Raw genomic sequence first — 27,475 nt, forward strand, 5'->3', positions numbered from 1 at the left:
AGGATATTGGGGGTAATATAATAACAGTGGGAAGTATTAGGGAATTTCGGTAATGACATACACAACGTTATATTCATCCTTATCCGTTATCAATATATTATATATATATTTCACAGTTTAGTCATTTCTCCTCATTCATATCTCATAGTTATCCTTTTAAGAACTTATTAAAACTCTACACTGAATGGCTCATTGTGTCCCGGCTCCTGCTCTGTGATTGGCCAGTTCGCATTCTGAAGTTCGACGGTTGGACAGCAGAATCAGTCCAGAGGCGGATCTTGTCGCACAAGCGGACTGGGAAAACAAAACAAAACTGAAAGACAAGTTTTCCTGTCCCTCGCCCATTTTTATTTATTTGTATACAAACAAAATAAGAAAAATATGCTTTCTCACTGAGACCACACAAATGAATCCGAACATGCTAGCTGGCGTTGTGATACAGCTGATACTACAGACTAGCATGCTAACAGGGGAAGCGTTAGGTTAATAATTGATTAGATTGCCTGATCGTCCGTGTGTGTGTGTGTTTTCAGTAGGTTAGATAAAGAGTCAACAGTGCAAGTCGCCGAGCACATGAGGAAACATGACCTCTCTGAGATTTTGCGCGAATATCTCCTGGTTGTTCACCGAGCTGCCCGAGCTGAGCGAGAGACTGCGTGCAGCTGCGTGTGCAGGGTTCCAGGCTGTGGAGGCGGCTTGGCTGTACAGCTCTGACCCCAGAGAGCTGCAGAAAGTCCGACAAGAAACAGGACTGCAGGTGGCTCTTATAAACACTCCCCCGGGTAAGAGCACACAGACATGTCCGAGTCAAACTCAACTATCACACTCAATGAACTGTACACAGCTGCAGAGCACTCTCCCGACCATACACAGTGCCTATTTACCTGTCAGAGCCTTGCCAAAGAAAATGCTGCTCATCCAACATGCACACTAGTTTATTGTTTTTTTTTTTTTTGCTTTTGCCACTAATATTGACCTGATTATCTTCTGAAGAAGAACGTGGTTCCAGTTCTAGTTGTTTCTCTTCGACTTGATCCAAAGCTTGAGAGTTAAATCGTGACCGATTCATTTATTCTTTCTTTGTAGCATTTAGCAGACACCCCTATCTGAGGTATCCATGGTAACTCGATCTAATCTACACAACTGAGTACTTGAGGGTTAAGGGCACATCAGTGGCAGATTGGTGATGCTGGGTTTTGAACTCACAACCTCCTGATCACCAGCCTAACAATCAATCAATTAATCAATATTCACTAGACCGGTCTACACCATGCATGACCAGGCACCATTTACTCATTTCTTCTCAACTGGGGGTAGTTTATGTTGAGTAATCTTTTAACTAATAATAGTTCAATTGTTTTTAGGAGTTTGGAGGAAACCCACATAGACACTGGAAGAATTTGTAACCCCAGCTCAGGATAAAACCAGGGACAAGGAAACGTGTGCCACCGTGCTGTCAATATGTACATATATTAAAATATTTTCATTGGCTAGACCTCTCTGTCCAAAGCAACTTGGCTGAGTCTGTGTTTATACTACATGGTGAAATGTTTGAAAAGTACGATACATCTTGTGGAAGGCAGTGGCTAAATAAAAAGTGTCATTTCTTTTTCTGGACAGCAAAATGCAAAAGTATGTAAAAATAAATGTGTCTAGAGTGGTCTTAATCGTGGATGTAAAATATCCTGTATAATTTGGACTGAAATTCTACAATGAACTAGTTTTAAATGTATAGTTAATTTAGATTTAAATATACACCCTGACTAATGATCAGCCTTAAGCTTAACTGGTGCAGGTTACTGGCTGCGGTTTGGTATCGTTTATGGATCAAACATGATGTAACATAAAAATGCACAAACATTGTCCACAATATAATTACTGTATTATTACTGACATCTTCAGAATTCATAGGCGAAATATGAACAGATATAGTGCTTCTGGTGTTTTATTGTTTATAAATAGGCCAGTAGCTTTGGTGTGTTTGTCTTGGCTGACAGGCACTGAGAGCTGGGACTTTCATCCTAACTCTTTTTGTGCAAGTGTGTCCAGCTCCAGGCCCTGAGACCTACTTCTCTGCTCAATTTATAAACCTTTTGTGCTGTTACAGGGTTTCAAATCACCATGAAGAAGGTCTGTTAGAGCAGGGAAATCTGGAACCATTGTCCTGTTTGAAATGCTCCATCCTGAAACCATCCTGAGGTTCTCTGAGCACCTGCTACAGGCTCTTGATTAGATTAGTTATGTTGGATTGTTTTAAAGTAAACCTTTGTTGATGATCTTCATGAATGGAACTATGCTGCTATTATACTCTTACTGTAGTGTAAAATACAGTGGTACACAGCTGTACCTTTCTGTCTGCTTTTATGGAATGACACCTGCAGCCACAATGCCTCTTCATAGATAAGCTTCCTATTCCTGTCATCCTAAGACACACAAAACTTCTCTATCCCTACATTCTATTCTTTCTTTTACTTAAGATGATATTTCAATAATAACTAGTATATTGTATCCATATATAGGATGAAGATATGAATATTCTTATATAAAAAAATGATTATTGTACACTAACTCTGAGTGTTCATCTCCTCACAATTGTCTGAGCTGCAAAAAGCACTAAAGCACACAAAGCACATTCGGTTCAATAAGATGAGAAACTCTATTAAATGATTGAAGCGGCAGAAAAAATGCTTTCTGTATCACGGAGGCAGATTAATTACATGCATGATTTCATTTAAACTCATAGTTGCATTCAACACTCAACAGTAATTGTGTGTGTGTTATTTCAGGAAATGTGAAGAATGGTGAGCTGGGTTTGGGTGCTGTGCCGGGGAGAGAGCAGGATTTTCGACAGGGTTTGGCTCAGGCTGTACAATATGCTAAAGCACTGGACTGCAACAGGTATTGTTAGCTTTTTAGTCACATGTTTTGTTCTGGGTCACAAGATGTTTGCCTCTGCTCTTCTTCAGCAGGTGCTGAATTAATTTATACACAATAATTTGTCAGAACCTTATGTTGCCACCTGATCTGTTTGCTAAATAAAGGCAAATGATAAATTTATTGCAATCACACAGACACACATTAATGAAAACTTCAGACACAAGAATGAAAATATATTGTTCGTTGTCTTTACGTCTCTAAATTAGTCATACATATGCTTATGTAATATGAGTCAAATGTAAATAGAGAAGTTATTATAAGTTCAAGATTTTGCTTAAACAATTAAAAAAAAAATTTTTTTAGTTTGTTTCCCCAAACAAGTAGTTTTCATTTAGAGCTTCGAAATGAAAATTCATTTGAGGAATTAAAAAAAGCCTATTGAGTTACATTCTCTCATGAAGCTGTATGAGAAGATACATAGTGTTTAAAAGAAAAACTGTTAAGAATTAGCATATGAAATAGTTTTGACACTTTTCCTGTTCACTGCATAATAGCATAAGTGTTTTCATAGTGTTAATGTATGCTACACTCAACAGACACTGTACATGTTCCCGAAAAGCAGCAACTACACTTCCTTTTTAGCAAGTATTTTAATTCACACTTGCATTAGAGATAAAACCCAACTCTATATCACACCGCCCTTGTTTTATCACTTGTGTAAGTGAGACATTAACCTTAAAGATGTTAATTGGACTCATCCAACTACATAATCTGAATCTCTCTGGAGAGCTTTCTATAAAAATCATAAACAGCATAGGAAATTGAAAATTAAAATAATTCCATAGGAGGAGATACTTAAGACATCATAGGAGAGGAATAAACAGAAACTGCTCTTTGTGGCTTGGACTTGTGTACATGTTTCTCTGCAGGATCCATGTGATGGCAGGCCGGGTACCCACAGGGGCAAAACTGTCTGAGGTTGGTGTGGAAATGGAAGCTACCTTTGTGCAGAACCTAAAATATGCTGCTGATGTCCTATCAAAGGTAAAACAGTGTAACCTGTTAATTGTTCTTGTTTTTTTCCTCCTAAAGGATTTGTATTAATAGTAAATTTTGTATAGGTAAGAAAAGCACTGGTCTTGGTTGTGCTGGAGACTCTTTTTCCATGGCTAGACACCAAAACTAAAAAGATTTGATTTGGACAGCTGTTTTTTTTACATGAAAATAGAAAAAGGTACAATCGAAAATTGTGAAAAATATGAACATAGAAACAAGAGTGCACCATGTTTTGTAATGACTGACGATACAAACACAAAAACACAGTTATTAAACAGTAAGTTTAATAACTCGGATACAGCGCCAACAGTCATCAACAATGAGATACATTTTATTGTTATTTACATATACTTGTATTTAAAGTACAGAAAAATGTTTCTTTGCACGTCCCAGACTGGAGTAAAGTTGGGTTCAGAGCACAGTGTCAGCACAATCTTCCCTGTCGTATTTCAGTATTAAATAACTCCCTGTGGCAGTGCTGGAACTATAGAGCTTAACCTTAACCTTAACGAGGGAGTCAACACTGGAAAGGGCACTGATAAAGTAAGAATCAGGAAGAACCCAAGTACCATTGGTGGCAGTTCCTTAAAGAACTCATTTATTTCTGTTGATAAATTGAGTAACATTTAAAAAAATTTTACTGCTACATTGATTTTATTATTTTTTAACATGTGTTTGTAAATTAAATATTGGATACATACACTTTAACAGCTGTAGACAGCCATTTCATGTTCCCCAATTTTTTTATTTAATAATTTGTGCTTTTAATTTATTTGAATAGAACGTAAAATGTACTTTTTTTTGTTTAGTTTTTTTTTGTTGCATATTTTACAGTGTTTGTATTATTAACTAGTACTGTATATATTTGGAGCACAAGAACAGCTAAGCTTGTTTAATTTACAGGAGGACATTATGGGATTGATTGAGCCCATCAACACAAGGATAACGGACCCTCAGTACTTTCTGGACTCTCCGCATCAGGGTAATTTCTTCTTGAAGTTTCACCGAAACCTATATCGTATTCAAAATGTGGTTTGTGTGCAAAACAAGGCGCTTACATGGTAAACAAACCTAGGATGCATATACTTTAACTGTAATTGCTATTTAAAAAAAAACGTTTGCCCCACGGATGTTTGTTATTGCTTATAGCGGCTGCTATCCTTCAGAAAGTTGACCATCCAAATATCAAACTGCAGATGGTGAGTGCCTCAAAGCATTTCATTTTCAATGCACGCATATAAAAACAGGGACCGTGCGTAAAAGCTAATCTATAATGACAGACTAGCAGTATTTCAATGCACAGCTTTTACACTGAGTTTTGTATACACTTTATTTTTTATTCTAGTCAGGTATTCGAAATAATGCCTGCAACAAATCAGTATAAAGGTCTACCAGAATAGCACTATATTAACTATATTCTTAACATTATGCTATGCTGCTACAGATGACATAGTCATCACAAAAAGAAAAACTAAATCATTATTTCCAGATGAAGCACATTCCTTATATTCTAGAAGAGGGAAAGCGGTTTTCCCTGCTTAATAATTTAAGGAAGAGTACAAATAGGTTTAAAAAAAAAAAAACATTCTACTATGTTCCAAAACCACAATGGAAAAGTAGAGGCTTTTGCAGAGTCCGCAGTGTTGTATAGAATTTTAGGTCATTCTACAATTACCGATACTATTCCAACTACAAAGTGCTGCACATGACTGCACTACTGCTAGTGATGAAGTGATTAGAGTGTACAGAGCTGCCTTATTCATCATGATACTGAACAGAATAGCACCTTGAATGTGTTGCATTTTTTCTGATAAAAAAGCACACATTTTTTGGTCTTTTATAAAAGCAAGTGTCATCCTCAAGGCCCTGTGTCTCGATTTATACAGCCAGCGTGACCTTCCAAAAAATAATATTGAAATGGCCTGTAGTAACTGCTTTCTCTTCTTTTTTTTTTTTTTTTCTTTCTTTCCCCAAACACTATCTACAATTCACGGCAGAGCTCTAGGGTAGCAACCATTTAGGTCACTGGTGTTAATCTTTATGATAGATAATAAAAAAATAAATAAATTAATAGACTTGCCTTATGGCTCTTCAAGGTACAACAAAAATGCATATGTGGCACAGGCAGAATTGGTTGAGTTTGACAACGTGCTAAATAATAACAGTTTCAGCCTTGGCGTAAAGGACTAATTTATGGTAGCATATATAAAAGGTTGTAGAGATTGCACAGACAGGAAAGGCTATGTCATGTGCAGTAACCCTAATATGGATGGTAGTGACGTGCTCCTAACTGTTTTCTAAAGGTAGAAAAAAAGCCACATTCCTATATTTCTTGATTTCGTTGCTGAATAAATCAGATCTGGTGACTTTGTTGTGCAGCCTGAAGCAGAAATCTAGGCAGGAGAGAAAATGGCTATAATGCTTCTCAGTTTGTTGTCAGCTTTTACTCTGAAGAAACATTAGAGCGAGGTGGATTCATTTCAGTGTGATTAAGAAAAGTGGAGATAAAACATCATTTGAGAAGCATGAGATTTCCTCTAACACACTGAACTCTCTTGAGGTTTTTGTGTGCACTTGACATTAGCCATCATTTCTTCCTTCCTGCAGGACATTTTCCACTGGCAGATAATGGACGGGAACCTGACGCAGAACATCCGGAGATACTTCCCCTTAATAGGCAAGAAATACATATGCTCGTCATCTAGGATTGAACTTTCCAGACTAGATGTTTTTTTTTTTTTTTTTGTAAGCAAAGCAAAATCCATTCAGTTGTATGATTTATAATCACTCCTGACTATTCCTTTGATGATGAAAAAGCAACAAACACCTGAATGCGTCACAGACCCGTGCAGTGATTGGTCTGTAGTAATGATGTAAGCAGACGGGGAAGTGGTAGGAGCTTTAATGAAAAGTGCAGAGATGCTACATAGTGAGCATTCATCAGGTTATATATAATCACCACATAAATGCAGAAACATTGTTAGTAGCATCCTTTTCTCCATGGAAAGATGTTGTTTTCTGCCCTACCACAGTTTAAAAGAAAGTTAAAAATACATGAGAACCTCCTACAGATTCTTTCCAAAGTTGGTGGTGCTTTAGTTATTCCAAACGTACAATCGTTTTGCTAATAAACCTTTGTAGAGAGAGGGGAACAAACATTGCCACTGCCTAGATAAGAAAACATATGTAATTGATTGCTTTTTAAAGTGTTAATCAAATTCATTTCCCCTCCCCCTGCATTTTGGACCATTTGAAAATATAAAGAGTTGCAATTACAGACAAAACAGAAAATTAGGTCCTGGTGAAGATTCACTATGCAGTGACTATAACGATGCTTATTTCTACATATAGAACTAAACCACAGAAATGTTCTCTTTCCCCTAAGATATACATTTGCATGAATTGGTTAAGGATCTGATGGCCTGTTATGCAACGGTGCAAATAAATAGCACAGTTCTAAGAAACACACAAAAAAAATGTGTTTACATCAAAGCAACTATAATGACAGCATGAGAGAAGAGTTTATGAAAGGATGGAACGTGCTTTTGCTTTATTATCTGGCTTTAAAGGTCAAACTGCACTAAATGAACTTTAACTGGAGTCATGTCCTTTTACATCTTTTTACCATTGAAGATGTCACAGAAATGCTGTCCTTCACTGCGCATTAAAACGTCCTTCTTCTGCGTTAAGTTCGATTGCGAGGTGTATGTTGAAAATGATTTCAGGATTATTTGATATTTCAATGTGTTGTTTTTTTTTTTTTATCGATCATTTCATTCATTTTATTACTGCATTTCATGTTTTGTTTTACTTGCTATGGTTCTGTGCCATGAATCATTTTAAGAAATCAGTCTAATTAAATAACAAAATCAAGTTTATTACTTTAATAGCTTCTGTGTTTGTGTCATGCAGGTCACATCCAGATTGCGCAAGTCCCTAATCGCCATGAGCCTGATAGTCCTGGGGAGATCAACTTCCCTTACATCTTTAGGCTACTGGAGGAACTGGGCTATCAGGGATACGTGGGTTGTGAATATAAACCTCTAGGTGAGTGAGACTGGTTTTGACTCAAGAGATTTGAGTGTGTCTGTTCAGCATATTGTTTTCTATAGTTTTAAAGTTGAAAGTAAAAGCGAGAATGCAGTGGATCTCAACACAATAAAAAAATTTTTTTACTTCATGTTAAATAATAAGTCAAGTTTATTTCTGTAGCACTTTTCACAACAGACATCGTTTTAAAGCAGCTTTACAGAATTTTAAGAGTTAAGGTGAACGGTGTGCATTTATCCCTGATGAGCAGCCATGGTGACTGTTGCAAGGAAAAACTCCCTTAGATGTTATGAGGAAGAAACCAGACTCTAAAGGAGAACTTATCCTCATTTGGGTGACATCAAGAGTGCAAATATAAATCATTAAACAATACTGAACACTGGAGAGTGAGAACTAACATGAGCACTGGAATGTAAGATTATGAGTAATGTTCTTTCTACAGTCTTTTACAGAATAAGTAATTCAAAGTCTCAGGTCAGCCTACTAGAGCAAGTTTTGCACCAGACTCTGCAGTACACTGGTATCTTAAGGATGCCATCATTGAATTCATACAAGGAAGAAACCAAAACACAAAAAAAATTTTTTTTCTTCCTAATTGTATGCATATATTAGCAACAAGTTATGATGCAGTGAAGAGCTAAAACAAATCATTGGCTCAAGTAGAATTCTTGAGCCAGTCATAATGTGTGAATTGTCCAGCAGCCCCGGTTACCTAATGGTTAATACCTATACAAATTTTAGTAAAGATGATCAATCTTTTAATGTAACTCCAATTAATGGAAGTAATGAAATGATTGCAGCACTTAAATATCAGTTTCATCTAGAGTTAGCTGTAGTAACTTTCCCATTTTTGGAGGTTTGTTGTAAAAGTGTGGCATAAAAGGGGACCAGCGATGTGCATTGTATTCGACTATCAAGGATGTAAAGATGCAACTCGGTCACATGTAGATTTATGAATCTAATTAAGCACTTCATAAATTTATATACATAAGTATTTGTGTAAATCTTCTTGACAGGTTGTTATAGTCAAGCCAGTTTCACTTCTCTGATCAAATACTGCATATATCTTTTTTTTTTTTTTTTTTGTGAGAGCACATGACTGATTTAATGACTGTCCAGCTAACAATGCTGAAAGTGCTCAGAATGATAAATAATAATTCACAATAAAAGTACATTTGATAGGAAATACAAAACTAATATCTTTTAAAATTAAAGTACACAGAGATGTGTAGAACGTATATATATATATATATATATATATATATATATATATATATATATATATATATATATATATATATATAATGTTGGCTTTCACCATTTATTATTGAAAGAGAAACCTGGAAAGAACAGAGGTGTGCCCACAAGAGACAGCTGGAGAAGTTATCAGTGACTGGATGCTTTTTAAAGTAGAGCAACTACCAAGAATAAAAGAGAATTTTTGTGCAAATGTGATGTTTTTAAGATGAAACCAGGTAATTATTTATCTGTAGTCACAAAACCCATTTTGTAATGAATTTTTTTTTTCTTGAAGTTAAAAGAGGCGTTTTATCACTGAAATGGTTCTCGACTCTTCACAGGTTCCACAGAAGAAGGACTGGACTGGGTGAAGAAATACTGGGATAGTAAACATTGACAAGTCACATGTTTAAAATTCTCATTCTGGACAGATCTGTAATACCCATTAATGAAATCCAACAAAGCAGCTCATTTCCAAACAATGCATCATGTGGAATATGCAAAATGTGGCACATTGCCTGCATTTATTTAGATGAATAAATAAAATGATTTGTGCTTTAGGATTCAGCCACAATGCTGTAACGATGGTGAAACCCGAGCTGTAGGCAAAACTTGTCGATGATTGTGATTTGATGTTTTTGAATAAAGTCATTGTCACTGTGTAATGTGGAGTTGTTTTACCAAAACACCTTAAATCACGGCCATATTGACGCTACAGCAACCACTCTACTAAATTAAAACTCGAGTTACTGAGTATGATGTAGTCCACCATGTGGACTATATAGAGAATAGAGAGAGTGGTTTGGGACCAGTCCCAGGTTTCAGTGTTATTATAATATAATAGAGCTGTTTGTGTCAGCTATCTGCTGTCAGCAACATTTAATCTAAGAGGAAATCTCTTACTTGCATATTTAGGGAGATTTAGCACGTCTCTCATGCTTTGCAGAAACTGAGGACAGAAAATGTAGGTGCATTTTCTGAAATTGGGGCAGCAATTACGCAAAGATTTACAGATAGGACTGTTTGGATGAAGCCTTTTGTCTGGAACCATATAAGTGTAGAACTGAATGCTTTGTCGAGGACTGCCTGAACGTCGATACGAACTCAAACAGTAATTGAAGGAAATTGCTATGATGTACACGTTGTAAATTTCACAATGTAATATTATGTTAAATGAATTACAATAGGTACACATGGCAGGTGGGGAGTTTTGTGTGGTGCTGGTATGAGTACGTCAGCCACAGGATTGTCGTGGTGGATTATTTAAAAACCATGTTCACATTATTAGACACACTTACCCTTGTTAGTTCACATCTGTACATGCACAGTGGAGAAACCTTTCCCGGACTGTTTCACAATAAAATGATGTTGGTTTGAAGCTGCTCCTTGAAAGTTGCTTTGCAGATTCTTGAAAGTAGATTTAAGTATTTGAAGGTCACAGTGGCGGGCGGTCAGGGCCAGCAAAGCCTTCTCTGCTGGCCTAAACACTATCAGAAGCATTGACCTACATTAACCACCTTTAATTCTAACATTTGTTCCATGAAATTGTATTTATTTATTTCCCAACAGTTTATTATCTTTATTTCGTAACGTTTCTCTTGGCTGCACTGCTTCCAGTACGTGTTTGTGAATGTTAGATTTTTTTGTCCAATCAGATTTCAGCCTCTATGTGCTGCCATGTCAATCTAATCTGCCCAGGGCCTGCAAAGTCTGTTCTGCTGACCGTTTTTACTTTCGTCTCTATAAGAAATTAGTCTGTTTGTTTAACCAGTCAGATTTCAAATTCGCCTCACAGAATACCGTCAGCATTTTTCCGTCCTCTGATTGGTTGGTCAGAGGGAAACTGTTACAGCCAAGTTTTACTGCCAAAACACGTTTCTAGCTCTGCACACATTAATACATCTGAGTTAGACTTTTTAATGCCTACGGAGGAGGAGAAATTGACTTGGTCTCGGACATACTTAAAAATCCATTTTCAAGAAAAGCTAGACAACGTGAGGAGGTCGGCCAACCCCGAAGCTAGCTAGTGTGTTTCAGCCCAGGAAAGGGTATGTTCGCCACTTCCAGACCAGTGAATACGAGCCGTACCACTGGATTACAGCCTCTGAGGAGCGGTGCACATTATGAGTCTGCATCTCTTGTGAGACATATATTGATTCTGAACTGCTCCAGATGATGTAGGTGCACAGTTGTGGTTGTAGTGTAGATGTTTTGTCTTAACTGGGTTTCTTGCTTTAGTAAAATGGTATTCACCCTCCAAATGTGAAATGCCTCTCTCTCTGTAATGCTGCGCATTGTTAGATTGCGTTTTTGTATAGTATTGATGGTTTCTATAATTGCGAGATGATAGTGGTGGTATTAGGAGGTGGATTAAGTCGGGTAAGTCCCCACTGAAGGCCCAGGTACCAAATGCACGGCCCACCCCTGGAAGTTCATCATATCCATCAATATGTGGTTTCATAATTATTAGGTCTAGACGGCAACTGATACAGATTTTCTCTGGCTGATGCCGATATGTAGAAATCCTGGCAGCCGATGGACGATATATGATGCCTTGTTGTTGATGTTTTTTTGGGCCGATATCTTTGACTGATTTTCTTCCCATCCATCCCTTCAATCATCTCATAATATTTAACAGTTATGTAATAAGAAGTGATACAAAAACTTGCTTACATTAAACATTTACGGAACTCAAACCTCTCAAATCAGTGCATATGTCACCGGGTTTTGGTACCCGAGCCTACAATCGTCTGACGCCGATTAATTAAAAAAGCTGATTAATCAGCCTGTCGAACAACAGGTCAATCTCTAATAGATCTTTCAACTGAGAGCCTAAAATTTATCATCGTCAGACCAGACCTTACATTTACAATGACCCGTTGAGAAATCTGACAAAAAAATTTAATGGTATCATATTCGACATGTCATGTTTGTTCCACATTTGTAAACGACTTATTAAATACTTGTTATTTAATGATAATGTCACCTGTGACCAGGTCTCATGCACTAACCTACCATTGTCACCACATTCCCGAGAATCCTCCTCTAGCCTTCTCTTTCTGTCAAACTGGGCGGTGAATTAGAAGAACAAAGAGACCTCTATGGCGGCTTAGTGTAGTCTTAATCCAGGACACAGCAGTTTGGGTATCAACTTCTCTTTTATTGTTACATTGCATACTTACAAATTAATCAGTATGTACATTATGTACAATTAATAACACTCTGATTATAATATTGCCTAAATGCACCCAATGAGTCAGTGTCCAGTGTCCATCTAAAAAAAGAGCAAATCAAAAGAAGGTGTGAACATTGTCTTATCCACCAGAGGACAGTCAATGTTAATCAGAAGCACTCGTAAAAGATCCCTAATATTTGGCTAGCACGCACACAAACCACACGGCTCTCACTGAGCCCTAGGGTACATGCAATGTGTGTGCGTTAGTAGACATCTCCCTGCTGCTTTATCTGTAAACTCAGACACAGACTCTTCATCACACAACAATAACAGAATTAAGCCACAACCGAAATTTGATTTTCAAAGATCCTTCTCACGACGCTGAGACGATGTAGCAGTTTCCTCAGGAAAGAAAAACTAGGCACTTCTGGGTTGACAGTAATGGCAGTAAGGGAATTTTGTGCATTTTGATGGAAGAAATTGTGATTACTTAGCACTGCTAACAGTAGCTGTGGTTATCGCGTACACACTGACATGCAGGAGTCATTACGTGGTCACATGTAATACGCTTTCATATTTACTTTGAGAGCACATGTGTCGTATACACAATAATGCCCAATAAATGCCAATGTTAAGTCAAAGGTGCTTAGTCGAGTTGGGGTTTGGGGGGGTGTTTGGGGGGGGTGTTATAACCAATGAAGAAATCTCAGATGAATAAGACGATTATGACTTTGGCAAATCATCATGATGCCCCTTTACTGTTCTACTCACCAATGGCATTTGACAAAAAGGTCCTGAAGGCTATAAATATGCAATAAACACTATTTAGAAGTTACTGAGTCTGAGTCGTTCACTGTGAGGTAGTTCTCCTCTCCGTTTCAGCAGCACTCAGCACCCTATCAAAGCGCATCCTTCTTAAACACATTGGATTGATGTATCCAGTGGTTAGATCGCTTCTACAGACCCATACACATCAATTCATCTGGTGGTTTTTCAGTAGTTTTCTGAAAACCTTCTGCTAATATTAAAATGGATATGCATGTCCCGGCAGGTGCTTTTATCTCCGATGCACAGCTAAATGCTCATCATATATATATACACACGCGCACACACACACACACAGCAGATTTGCGCATACATCCACGATAAAGGTTCACAGTGCCTTTTCCTTTGCTAAAGTGTTCCCACCTCCGTCAGTGTCCTACAGCAGGCCAGTCCACAGGTTGTAGCAGGCTGTGTTGATCACAGACTCAAGATGGTGGTACATGGAGACAAGCTGTGGAGGAGGACTGCTGCTCGGCTGCGCCTGGGACGGCAACGGCTCCCTAAAAACCACCTTCAAGCTCTTTGGTGGGCAGGAGAGTGCAGAACAAAAATGTGAATACATATTGCCTTATTAACTTTTCCTGTTAAATAAATATATACACATACACACTATATTGGTAAAAAATATGTGAAAACCTGGCCATTAGATTCATATGTGATTTTTGAACAACCAACTCCACACTTAGTGCCTATTTATACAAATCTCCACTCTTCTGAGAAGATGTTCCACTAGATTTGGAGTGTGCTTGTGGACATTTGTGCTCATTCAGACACAAGGGTGTAGGTAAAGTCGGGTACTGGAGTTAATGTTCCAATTCATCATTTTCAATAGAGTTGACGTCAGAGCTCTATAGCAGGCCACTCACGATTTTCCACTCCAACCCATGTGAAAAATATTTCATGAAGTTTGCTTCGTGCACAGGGGCATGAAAATATATATATTCTAAGGACCCTACAGTATATGAGCTACTCACCGTTTTTCCTGCTTGGGAATCCAGGAAAACGAGCACGAAGCAATCGGTGAACTTCTGGTTAAGGACGGCCTGAAAATGAACAGCAACATTCAAACCAGTAATGTGTCAAGTCCACATGTCTTTTGCCGGTTTGATTATTATTATTTTTTTTTTCATTCAGCAATTAATAAAGCATTAAACATGCCCTGTTTTTTCTTTGCACAGACACCAAAAATTCCAGCAATATCAAAACCCATTTTTTTTATCTGAAGTCTCGCATTTAGGGAATTATGCAGAAATAAACCTGACAGTCCAAAGACGGCGACAATTATTCCATGTTAAATTCACTTAATCCCTTTTGAGACTTTCATTTAACGTTTTAAAGGCACGCAATTGTCACTGCAAATCACAAAGGTCTGGAAATGTAAAATAGATGAGCCTCCTTCTCTCTGAAAGTAAGTGGAACAAGCTCTGTTTAATTTAGCAAACTTCAAGGTGACTCAAGGCTTCATGCTGATGAATGATTTCATGCTAATTTGTTGCATACATTTTAAATAATCAAAAAAAAAAAAAAAAAAAAGAAATATAATTAAAACACAAAAGGTAATCAGGGTACATAATTTGGAAATGTAATTGAAGAGAAGTGGATATAACAAAAGAGTTTCTGATCCCTAAATGCTCAAAGCCCAAACTATTTGATAGTAAATGGTTGTTTTCTGAAAAGCACAAGTGACACGGACAGTTAAGAGTCAGATTTTATCATTGGAGGTTTAGGGGAAGGTTTATTTCTTCAGATGTGCTTTTCATGTGTTAGGTTTTAATTATATTTATGATCAAGAAGAAATAATTATTTTTATATTATAACTAATTATATAATAATATAATTGATAATATTATATTATTATAATTTCCTTAAAATACCTTCCATTATTAAAATAAAAATAAGAGAAAAATTACAAAACCATTCTATATTAATTAGTTCTTAAAATGAGAAAGAAAACTAGCTTATGCAGTTCAGCAGGGTGCTTAAAAAAGGGTAAAATGTTACTTCCTGTAGTTTTTCACTCTTACTATTTCTTTACATCATCCAGGGAAGGACTTGGCTACACGTCTGAATGCTAGCAAGCTAAATCATTAGCTTAATTTCCAGTTAAACGACAGGGTGAAGAATTTTAGCATTCCTAATGATCTGCTACTTAGCAACATCTTTTTTTTCAACCAGTTAAATGTTGCACATCTGTTCGTTACACCTCACACACTAAAAGCACATCATTACAAGTTCCATTCGAACACAGCGTTCAAATAGTCAACTCTTACCAGGTAGTGAATGCCGCAGTCATCCACAAAGTGCCTGCAGCTCTGTGGGAAACGTGAGAGCAGCACCTTGATCAGACTCTGGTACCAGGCAGGATTCATCGTCAGAAAGCATTCCTGTCAACATACAAGCACTCACATCAGAAAGCTTAGCAATTTTAGATGCCTGGAAATGGATGAACAGATTTTATATACTTTTAGATTTTTATAGTGCAGAATACATACATGTAGGTGACGTGTGAATTATAAATTGCCCAATTAATACAATTCTTTTTGTTGTGTTTGATCACCATTTCTTTTAAAAGAATCCCTGATTATAACATCTTTGAACTGCTTTACAAAAACTGGGTTTTATAAAAAAAAAATATCTGAGGTGAATATTTGTGAATATCTCCAAACCGTATTCTTTTGTTCTAAAATATGTTTATTAAGGCAAATCGTCCCCCGGCAAGGTCAAAACAAAGTTTTAAATTAAATACAAAATTAAATACATTCCAAAAAGGTTTTTTTGATAAGTTTGTATTAATACAAAAATATTTTTATGTATATACAATAAATACTATACTTTTCAAGGTTCCAAGCTGCATATTAACTGAATAGCATAATGCTGGGATGGTTACTAGGCAACTGAAGCAAAATTACTGGAACAACCCATCTTCCACTGCTGTTATCTCCAATGTTCCCAATTATCTTCCCAATTATCCAGCAGTTAAAAGTTGTCGCGTGTTTGTTTTTTTTTTTAAGATAATGATTTTGTCAAAGAAAAAATGTGAATGATGCAAAAATCGAACACGCTGATCATTAATGCATCTACGAGCCTCGGTGTTTCGTGCGTTATCTCGAAAGAAAATGAGTCAGTTGTGCTCCTAATGAGGACTTCTGTACATTCCTTATAGCAAACACGACTGTAAGGAACTTTTGTGCACTTTGCTCGCGACCCGAATTTGATTTTCTTTTTTTTTTCTTTTTTTTTTTTAAAGGAAATCTAATTCTTGCCGTCTTTCCTTTCAATGCCTTATCGGCGTGTGCAGAAACACCTCCTCAGGCTCCATCCATCCTGCCATTGTGAGCCTGCCCACGCCTGACAGGCGCGTACATCATCCAAACGAACGTATTAGAGACGGCGTATCTGAGCAACATCGACTTCTGGCTTAATTTTGCGAGGGGAAAACAGCATTCAAGACGGAGTGTGTGTTTGCTGGTGTTGGCTGTAGGGGGGGAATAATCAAACAGATTTTTTTTTTACTCAAGTGAAGAGAGACAGCAGCAAAGGGAATCGGAGCTGCGTAATAACCATCTGAATAACAATTCAGTACCAAAATTCTGTCATCAACATATCGGTATATAATCTGCAAGGGATCTGCCATGACCATGTGATCTAAGGAATGCTAACGATGTCCAGACATGCTGCCTACCTACGCTGTCTCCATCTAGAACCTGTGACTGTCCAAACAGGTTATGTACAGTGGAAGTGTTTGACGTGTAAGCATAAGCTGTGCGATATAAACAAGGGGCCTACTGTGAGATTATTGGAACATTAAAGGTTCGAGCTGCAGACTCTCGTTAGCCATTTGTGTGCTGCTGTGTGATGATGAGTGTAGTGTTTCCCCTGCAGAGCTGCGAGCTACTGCAGCTGTCAGCTACCCATCAAAACCAGCTAAGCCGCCTAGAACACATCGACACGGGCGCGAGAGCTATGTAATGTTCCAGCGGTTTCCTACAGGCTGGCTTCCCTCAACATTTCTAATGCATTCTGTGTGTGTGTGTGTGTGTGTGTGTGTGTGTGTGTGTGTGTGTGTGTGTGTGTGAGAAAGAGACAGAGAGACAGTGAGAGAGCTTAGTGAGAAGAAGGAAGGGAGCTGAAAACAGTGTGTGTGTGTCTGAAGCTTTTTAATCCTCAATGTCACTCTAAATATATGCACTTGTGTCATGTCCTGTCCTTCACATCATGTTAGGCTTTTATTTGAGCTCCATTAAGCACTTGTTGCACTTTGGTAAAACATATGCCGTTTATAATATAACTAAATAATCCAAGGGTAAATGCGATCGCAATGACGTCCCTTTCATTTGTTCTTACCGGTTTCACAACAGATTATTAAGACATTATTATTTATTATGTGTAAGGTGCATGATGTTACTGAGCAATTTAAGATTTTTGGGGAATTATTTGGACTGTAATTAATATTAACATTCTACTACAATGGTTCAGGACCACAGGTTGCTTTAATCGCTAATCAACGCACGCCTTAACAATGATCAAACTAGAATGAAAGGACATTCGGTGCCACCCGGATGAGGACGGGTTCCCTTTTGAGTCTGGTCCCTCTCAAGGTTTCTTCCTCATACCATCTCAGAGTTTTTCCTTGCCACAGTCGCTACACATTGCTCGCTCATTATGGATAAACTTACATTTAAAAGGAACAAATTTAGTATGTTGTATATCATATAATGCAGTGACTAAACTACAATTTAGGAATGATTTAGGACATGCCATGCTTAGGGAGAAGGGCATCATTTCACCATTTAGGTGTCATTCTGCCGTCCTTACAACAAACTGTCAATCTCATGAATATGTTTAACAAAACAACAGCTGTTTTATATTATATACCTAATATAAATATAAGATAGATATAACTATTTAAAAAATTACAATATTCAGTCAGACTGAACACTTTCCCCATGATACACATATGGTATCTTGGGGTCTAATTACCTTATACATTTCTCTAAACTAATTATCATAAGCCTAACTTCCTGTCCTCGCTTTCACTGTAACACTGCTAAATAACTTTTACATACACTATATTGCCAAAAGTTTGTGGACACCTGATCATAAGTATGGTATGTGCTTTTTCAGCATTGCATTCCACGTTTAGTTTTAATTTGCTCTTTTAATTCCCTCCATTCTTCTGGAAAGATGTTCCAATAGATTTTGGAGTGTGCTTGTGGAGAGTTTTGTTTCTAATTCAGACACAAGGGTGTTAGTAAAAGTCAGGTACTGATGTAGGTGAGGAGGCCTGGGGTGCAGTCAGGTTTCTAATCCCAAATATATGAAACATATTGAAATATGTTTAATAGGGTTAAGATCAGAGCTCTATAGCAGGAGATCTTCCACTCCAACTCATGCAAAACAATTTTAAAGAGTTTGCTTTGTGCACAGGGAAATTGCCAGGCTGGAACAGGTTTGGGTTTCCTAGTTTACGTAAAGAGAAATTTTCATGCTACTGCATCCAAAGAGACTCTGTACAACTGGGTGCCTTCAGCTTTGTGATAAGTTTGGGAAAGAACCACAAATGGCTGGGAAAGTCAGGTGTCCCAATTCTTTTGTCCATATAGAATGTATGGAGTAGTACGATTTAATAATCTTGTCTAAAATATTCAGGTCAGCCTCCTAGACATTCAGGCCAGACTTGCAGACTTCAGCAGGTTTGTGAAGAGAAGCAGCAGCCCCAGGGTTCTGCTTAACATCAATAATGCTGTGTGTCCTTGTGTATTAAGTAATACTGTAGAATTTGACTTGTCTACCCACTGGGAAAAGGTGTTTACTTTCGTGTGTGTGTGCGTGTGTGTGTGTTTGTGCCGTTACCAGCTGAGGGTCGATCTCTGCGATAGATCGGCTCTGAACTGCATTCAGCAGCTCCTCAAGTTCAGCGAAAGCCAGCTTGCTGAGTTTCAGCTTGTCGAGGGTGGCGTGTTCCCCATGAAAGAGCCTCCGCCACAAGTTATCCCTCCGGCAGTGAGCCATGGCCTCCGTCACGCTGCTCTGGATCTGCTTCCGCGCCGACATCACCTCGCTGTTCAGTAGTGGGAACAGAGGCGAAAACGATTCGGGGAAGTCTGCACAATCCTCTTCGCTCTCACCTCCTGAAGGGTGGTCCCTAGGATCCGGGTCAAAGTCAAGCTCTGGCTCAGGGTTTAAGACTGAGGTTGTCTCCTCCCAGAGGTCATGTTCGGATTCCCGCCCTTCAATGGTGCCCGGCTCTGTTCTTTCGATATGGCCACGTCCGCTGGGATCACTGGGATCACGATAGATCTGAGGGAGTTTCTTGAAGCGCCGCATGTCAGCTGTGAGCCGAGGGAACAGTTCTCTCTGACTGGTCATGATCACATAGTAGCGTAGCCTGTAACGCGCACACACACACATGTAAAGAGAGCCATCTTCTAACCTATCTATCGGTTAAAAAAGATGAAAGTGACATTTATGAAAAAATGTCCAATATATGTCAATGTGTCTCTCCTTTTTTTTTATGCATGTGTGTGCTTGTGTGTAGTAAAAGATAAAACTGCTGTCATTTATACATGCATATAAAATTTACATTGTTATAAAGGAAAATTGTGAGCCCATGTAGAGCTCCTCTATTTAGATTTCCCAGATCATTTTCTTCACCGTGTACCTCAGCAGGTGTCTCTCCCCCTCAGACTGCTCCTCAAACGGAGGCGCGTCGTGACACACGAGCAGAGAAACATCAAAGTCATCGTGGTGACGCAGCCCCTCCAGGTCCTTATATGTACCAGAGCTGAAACAAGAAAGAACAGACTTACAGCTTGTATTCAATTATAGAGGACAATGAGAAAACCACAAAACACTAGAGAGAAAAAAAACATTTTCTACTCCACAGGTTCAGTTCCAACAGCAGAGAACTCAAGTAACAAGAGCAGTTTAATATTTGAAAGTGTTTGTGATCCTGGCTGGTGACTCAGCAAAAAAAAAAAAAAGGTTTTCTGTTGGTTTATTTCATATAACCAAAGTTAAAATATGATTCTGAAGTATGAGGTAGGAAATTAAACAAACTTATTGAATATTTGTTCTTTTAAAACCATAGAAGGCTTTTTTACTCTCCACAGGAGAATGTTTACATCTTTAGCTAGCAGAGAGAAGCCAGTATTTAAAGATATTTATTGTACCCTTGTTGTTACATCGTTGCATGTGAAATGTGACTTCATCTTTTTTTTCCCCATTCAAAGACCCTGTATAAAGGGTGATGATTTCCAATACTCGTGTTGGAATTGCTAATGAAACACGTTGTTTTCATGCGATTCAATACTTGGCTGTTAAAGAGATAAAATACACTGGCATCTGCAATAGCAGCCGGTCAAATCCAAGCCAGGCAGCTTTATCAGACACGCACAGCTGTCTCTGGACCAACTTAAACTCTCTGTCAGTCATCGTCACGTTCCAGACAGAATTTCAGTCCACTTTCGCCTGGTTCTGACCGTTGCAGAGATGCCGACTGAAGGCAAAAAAATTAATAGCTAATTGAACTCACCTTAGCTAATTACAACTCATTGTGTAAACAATTATAATGATAAAAAACATGCTAAGTAGCAGTCAGGTGTTGCTTATCAAATGCTCGATGAATTAATACTCAAGTAGCAAGTAGGACCACCTCTGTAAAATATTTAGCAGTTTGGTGGTCTGAAGCATTCAGGTGTTTGGTTAATACAATGCCAAGTAGGAAAGATATCAGCATCTTAGATCTTACAATTGTCCTCTACAATCTGGAAAGGGTTATAAAGCCATTTTACCAATTGATGGGCTGTAAACAATTTACAGCCCGTCATTCTACAGTGAGGAACATCAATCACAAGTGGACATTCAAGAGAGTTGCCAATCATCCAAGAGTGGACTTCCCCACAAATTCACCCCTAATGTCAGACCTTGCACTGATCAGAGATTGCAAACTCAAGAGTTAAATCTCAGACTCTACAGGCAAGTTTGCATGTTAAATGTGAAAGTTCATGACAATTAGAAAAAGATGAAAGCACAGATAAGATTCAAAACAAACAAAGATAGCAATGTCCATTGGACATATGAGACCAAAATGAAGATGTTTTGGCCATAATGCAGAGTGCCACATTTGGCAAAAACCAAACACAGCATATCAGCACAAACACCTCATACCAACTGTAAAACGGATGATTTGGGTTTGGTTTGCAGCCACCTTGGCCTGGACCTGAGACCTGGGCAACTGTTGGCCATGAACTCCTCTGTATACCAAAGAATTCTAAAGTCAAACAGAATGGCTAAAAAAAAGATCAAAATCAAGGTGTTGCAATGGCCCAGTCAAAGTCCAGACCTCAACCTGACTGAAATGCAGCAGGACCTTATGAAAGCAAAAACAAATGTCCACAGACCTCAATGAACTGAAGCAACATTGTGAAGAAGAATGAGCCAAAATTCAAAATAATGTGAGAGACTGATAAAAATCTTACAGCTCACAATTACATCAAGTTATTGCTGCTCAAGGTGGTTCTATAAGCTAATGGATCATAAGGTGTATAGTTTTTCCACACATGGTTTCACCATTTTGTCCTGTTTTAAAAAAAAAGAATAAATTATACAGTGTAATATGCCACATGGTGGTGTTCATCTGAGGCTGTATTCACCTTCATATACAGATGGCTACGGTGGTGATACGACAAAATTGTAAAAATATAAAATAATTCGTGCAACAGGCACAGGCAGCAGCGTACGATGTACGAAACGTTGGCGGCTGCTGGGATGAGCGTATCTCTCGCCCTGTGAGATGCCCCACTCTCGCTAGCGGTCGACAGAGTAAAGTTGTCTAAGTGTTAGTGTGTATTTTTTTCTGTTTCAAACTGAAATTTTAGTTATAAAAGCATGTCTTAAAAGCACCCAAGTATGTCTCCTGCTTGTAGTGAATAAAAGAAGAGGAAAGCCATCAGTTTGGAGCAGAAAATAAAAATCATAAATCAGCATGAAGCAGGAAAGACTGTCACAGTCATAGCACCATCTTCGACTAACAATTTTTGACTTACAGTGGTGTCGTCGTTACATATCACCAATGTAAGAAGAGGACTACCTGTAAATATAGCTAAAGTCTTACCTGTTCCACAGAGCCACTAGTGCATACTCATGCAAGTCTGCACTCGGCCCACCCTTCTTGTTCTCAGTGTTCACTGCAGCCTTGGACATGCGAAGGGGCTTCATGCCGTAAGTCCCTGCGTGATCGGTGATGTAATTATACAGCTGGTGAGCTGTTATCATTCCTGTGGACATGGAGAAATTCCCTGCACACACAAGTAACAAAAGTAAGCAGAAAATGATGACCCAATAACAGAAAACACACCGCACATTATACAAAGGAAATTAAAGCGATGCTTAGGCAAAGAGGCTTCTCTTTTTTTCATTTAACATAGTTGATGAACCATGCCACGGATGCATAATAATGTTTGGTCTAGCTTTTCTCACATTATAAGGAGTGTAGATTTGTCTCAGGAAGTGCAAATACAAAGGCACTTTTTGAAACACCAGCCTTTGTTGTCATTGCAAATATTAGCGTTGTGCAAATTAAATTAAATTGCACTAGAATAGAAAAAATCTAATATATAAATAGGTAGAAATAGGTCAAATATACAATACTTATAAAGAACAATCTTATTGATTCTTTCTTACCACATTATCTGTGTAAAGCTGCTTTGAGACAATGTCCATTGTTAAAAGCGCTAAACAAATAAAAATAAATTGAACTGTATATGTAATATTACTTTGCCTTGCTATTCACAAAGAACTTGAACGTACCTTGCTGTTATTTGGGGGTCCTTGAATATGACAAAATGAAACAAAAAACTAAGATTGTTTAACGTTATGCATAGAGCAAGAGCGTTATGCACTCACCCTGAAAAACGTGGTTTCGGCCAAACTTAGGGATGTCGGGATGATGGGAAATGAAACCCTCTAAAAAGTTGGTCAGCTGATAGCCTTGCCTCAGGGTCATGTGACAGCCTAGCAGGTACTGATGCACCACACGCAGGTGGAAATCGTAGCTAAATGAGTGAACATGCATCAGGTCCCGAACTTTATCACACTCCTCTGTGAACAGCATTGACAGCTATAGGGAAGACACACACACACACACACACACACACACACACACACACGCGTTCCATACAGGGGTATATAAGTATGTTGACAGTCAGTGAATCTGCTGATTGGTGCTCTGATTATTCGATTAATCAGATTTCTAATAAATGAAAGAAGGTGAAATTCTCTTCAGCACCGATACCAATTTAAGCGAAGCACATTAAGAAAAACATATTGATATAAAGATTCCCTGTTTAGCTTTCCACCAATTACATCACGGCAAAGGGTGTATGTGCAAAGTTGTACCACTTGTTCTGCAAGCTCCAGATTGCAGGATTTTTTTTATGCCCCAGAGACCAAACAGCAGCAGCAAATAAATTGTACTTTGGACTCGGCACGAACATTCGCACACATGCACATGCATTATGATTGAAAAGGCTCATAACATGGCCTTTAAAATACATATTCACGTATAAACCGAACTCAAAAGTTATCATCTTTAAATTTCATGGTACAGACATTGATTATTCAGGCTAGATTTTATGGAGCCTTGAACAGCTTAAACATTGTCTTGGGCTGTTTTTATTCTGCAAGACATTCCCTTGTATGCTAATTTCTTTTTTTTTTTTAAATGTAACATTGTACTGGAAATAGATTTACATTGATAATTAGGACTGAGTGATTCAGAGACGAATGACTGACTGCATAAGCAGGATGTGTGTATGGGATAAGATCAGACCGCTGCTTATGAGAGAATTTTTCTTCGATCGTTCAACAACTGAAATGAAATAACTATTATCTTGATAAGGGCCTTCTGCCAAACAAACAAACAAGTAAACAGCTGCCTGAACTAAAACAAAATAAAAAGATCGTACATCTCTATTACCAGCACTCACCTTAGAAGCCTGGTGTTTATGCAGTCAAAACTCAAAACAGCTTCTCACTGACTCTGAATTGCTCTGACCACAAACTTAACCCCACAATTTCCCTTCAACATCCAATAACCAGCACGGTACATTTTGCATGCTTACAGCCCTTCCATCTTGGCAGCGATGGAAGGGCTGTAATCATGCAAAATGTACCGTGTGCACCCAGCCTGTGTGAAACTTTATTGTAAGCCTCTGTGTTATCAGCTCAATAATCACACCTTATTTAATTAAATCCACCATCAAAGACTGGCTTACAAAAGCATTAATGGCAAATGCAAATGACTGCAGAGAGGCAACAACTGGGAGTAGTTAAAGCACAATGCAAAGGGGTGTGTGGTTGCTAAGCATGGTTTCCGACTCCGCTTTTATCTTGACCGTTAGCCAGGAAAAATGCAAATAGGTCTTATCAAATCAAAAAGCCAGAGAGGCAGCTATTATGTTAACACAGCTGAACCTTTCAACTCTTGTTTGTGTGTGTGTTTGGCTACACCTGCGTGTATGCGTACGTGCGTGTGTGTGTGCTTGAGAGTGGTTTTCATAATCCAACTGGTGGTCCACTTCAAGCTCACTTCAAATCGAATACTAATGAAGGATAACAATGTTTCTCATCTGCCTGTTTAATCATTTAAAGTGAATGTGAATGCTGGAATGGCTCAAAAACGGTTCAACTTTCATTTACCTCCCCAATGCCGCTAAAACATTTGGAAGGCGGTTAAACTGAAAACCCCTGATCACCCAGACACATGCTTCATGGGTGTCACGGTCATAAAAACAGCAACAGCTTGAAGCAATTTTGGTGTTCTTACTTCCTGAACCTGATTCTTTTGTGGCCAAATAGAAAACTGCTCACAGCCTGGCATTAGGCGACACAATAAAGGTAAAATAATAAAAGTGGTAGCACTTTGGGACAGTGTACAACATTCATCATCCACAGCATGACCAAAATGGAGTAAAACACGGGCTGGAAGTATTTGCCAAATCCACAATATCTGTATTAATATAGAAGCTCACGGTATTGCTGCCAATGGGTGTCATAGCCATCAATAGGTAAGAGTCAAAAGAGCAATACTGTGGACTCTCTTTATCTTCTTTCAATCACACCAAAACTAGGCAATGATGGGCATCTGTGAACTCTTGTATGCACAAGGGATAACAGATTTATTCCGGCTGTGCAAAGCACCGCAGTACAGAGTCTACAACACTGATTATAAACCAACAACTAAGAAAACATTAAGAGAAAGGTGTTTCTTTCCTTTCTGCTTAAAAACACAATGAAGTTTGTCATGTTGTGTCAGATGCCTAATTATACATAATAAATTATTTGCTAATATTTGTAGCGATTCATAAAAGGCCAAACAAAAGGTAAGTGGCCTTCATAAAAAGCATTCCCATCATACATTATATGGCAGATAGGTTTGTGAACATCTGGCCAAAACACACATATGTGCATTTTGAACTATTATATTCTAACTAAATATTCATTCCAGATTGGTAATATAAAAACCTCCACGCTTCTGGGAAGGCTTTCTGATAGATTTTGAAGTGTTTCTGTGCTTTCCTGTAAAGAGTTGTAAAGATTCCATGTACAGATACTGCACAAAGCCAGCATTCTAGTTTATTTCCAAGGTGTTCAGGTCGGTTGAGGTCAAAGCTCTGTACAGGCGACTGGGGTTTTTACAAATACCCTGGACCTTGTTTTGTCAATGTCAAACTGGAACAGGTTTGGCTCCTACATAGAAATATGTTGCATGCATTAAAATTTGTGGCAATGGTTTTGAGAAGAAGCTCTTATTGGTGTTATGGCCAGGTGTCCACAGACTTTTGGCCACAAAGCTCCATTCTGAGCGTACCGATCTTCCTTTACAAGGCTATAAACATATGATGATGGTTCTCTTTTTAATCAAGCAACAATAGCAACATCTAAATCAAGACCAAGCAGCATTATATATATGTAAGCTGTCATATATAATCATTTTAGCAGGAAACAGAAGTGTTGGTTAGAAAGTTTCAAATGTTTGTCTGCAGAAAAAAAAAGCCACATGGTGCCCTAGGAGAATCTCTTCCCAGACGACATCAATAAGGAAAACAAGCGAAGTGAAACCTGAAATGGCAGAGTCGTGCAACAGACAGTCACAGGAAATGAATAGAAGTCATCCCAGTCTCTTTGAAAAATCGCAAATAAGGGGAAAGGGGCGGGGCTGCAGGCGCAAGGAGAATGAGGGGGTAAAGAACTAAAGCCTGATTGGTGTGAGGGCACAAGCCTGAGGATTCTGGGACATACCACAGAGTCTGAGGAGGCCTCTGGGAACGGCTTGCTACGAGGGGATGGCTCCTGATGGAGAAAGAGGATGAGATGGGACATATACAGACACAGTACACACTCTCACACAGACACATTCAGTGTACAGGAACATTCAAGAGAAAGGACACACAGAACACAAAGATCAACGAGAATCAATGAAACACACGCAAGAGATGTTACAGTACATTTCACATTTGCAGCTGCAGAACACGAACACACACACACACACACACACAAACACACACACACACACACGCACAACATGAGGATGATATCAAGTATTCTGAGGGTACAAGGGTTTAGAACATCTAATAGAAACCATGTTGAGAAAACACCAGTGAACTTCATTTATTTAACTTCTAGGTTAGCCAGAGTTTAGGTAATGTACTGGTTTGACAGCTATAATATTTTACTATAACAGTAAAAATGACATTTGCACTTTAAATGTGGTATTTGAAAAAACTTTTTTTTTTTTTTTTTTATCTATGAAAAAATATATGTATATTCAGGTCGATATCGAAGTGAAAGATTGATTCTCTTAAAAGGCTGCTCCACTGATAACACTAATATTTACCTATTTCAACCAACACACATTTGAATGTATAAGGTCCCGCGTTCTGCTTTTATTGATCAAAATCTATTTAACAAATTGTCCCATCTTGTAGAAAAGAGCTTTGTGAAGAGTCTTTTTGCCCTGATTTCTCCAACTCAGACGCATTAGTGCTGCTAAATTGCTGAAAAGTGTTCTGTCTAACAGTAAAACCTGCTCTTTTATATTTTCATTTCATCTCCTTCTGTGGGCTATGGGATATGATAGTATAAGGCGTTTGCTTTTGCTCGCTATCTAAAAATTTTTAATACGTCTGGAAAACTAATTTTCAGTGCTTAAAAGCTATGATATATACGCTTTACCATAATCTTACCATTGTG

At 38.2% G+C, this 27,475-nt stretch overlaps 2 protein-coding genes across 21 annotated transcripts in view; one reads left to right on the plus strand and one right to left on the minus strand.

The window, feature by feature from the left end:
* The first annotated feature begins 256 nt into the window (after positions 1–256).
* Positions 257–9,887, plus strand: hyi (hydroxypyruvate isomerase). Its single transcript, XM_046858652.1, has 8 exons — positions 257–782; positions 2,787–2,898; positions 3,807–3,921; positions 4,837–4,915; positions 5,083–5,132; positions 6,541–6,610; positions 7,846–7,980; positions 9,564–9,887. Exons 1-8 carry the CDS (start codon positions 584–586, stop codon positions 9,617–9,619), a joined length of 816 nt encoding a protein of 271 aa, XP_046714608.1. The 5' UTR covers positions 257–583; the 3' UTR covers positions 9,620–9,887.
* A 2,474-nt stretch (positions 9,888–12,361) lies between these two features.
* szt2 (SZT2 subunit of KICSTOR complex) overlaps positions 12,362–27,475 on the minus strand; it is a 106,911-nt gene continuing 91,797 nt past the window's right edge. For 16 of the 20 annotated variants that reach the window (XM_046857565.1, XM_046857616.1, XM_046857611.1 and 13 more), the window contains 8 exons: positions 26,525–26,575; positions 23,129–23,342; positions 22,338–22,521; positions 19,884–20,006; positions 19,076–19,610; positions 15,493–15,606; positions 14,197–14,265; positions 12,362–13,742 (listed from right to left, as the gene is read on the minus strand). In XM_046857565.1, the coding sequence (XP_046713521.1) occupies positions 13,599–13,742; positions 14,197–14,265; positions 15,493–15,606; positions 19,076–19,610; positions 19,884–20,006; positions 22,338–22,521; positions 23,129–23,342; positions 26,525–26,575 (1,434 nt within the window). In that variant the 3' untranslated portion in view covers positions 12,362–13,598. The remainder of the gene's footprint in view (positions 13,743–14,196; positions 14,266–15,492; positions 15,607–19,075; positions 19,611–19,883; positions 20,007–22,337; positions 22,522–23,128; positions 23,343–26,524; positions 26,576–27,475) is intronic. The other 4 variants (XM_046857649.1, XM_046857641.1, XM_046857693.1 and 1 more) reach the window with 2 other exon arrangements.

Source organism: Silurus meridionalis, chromosome 1, assembly GCF_014805685.1.
Source record: "Silurus meridionalis isolate SWU-2019-XX chromosome 1, ASM1480568v1, whole genome shotgun sequence".
NCBI classification, from domain to species: Eukaryota; Metazoa; Chordata; class Actinopteri; order Siluriformes; family Siluridae; genus Silurus; species Silurus meridionalis.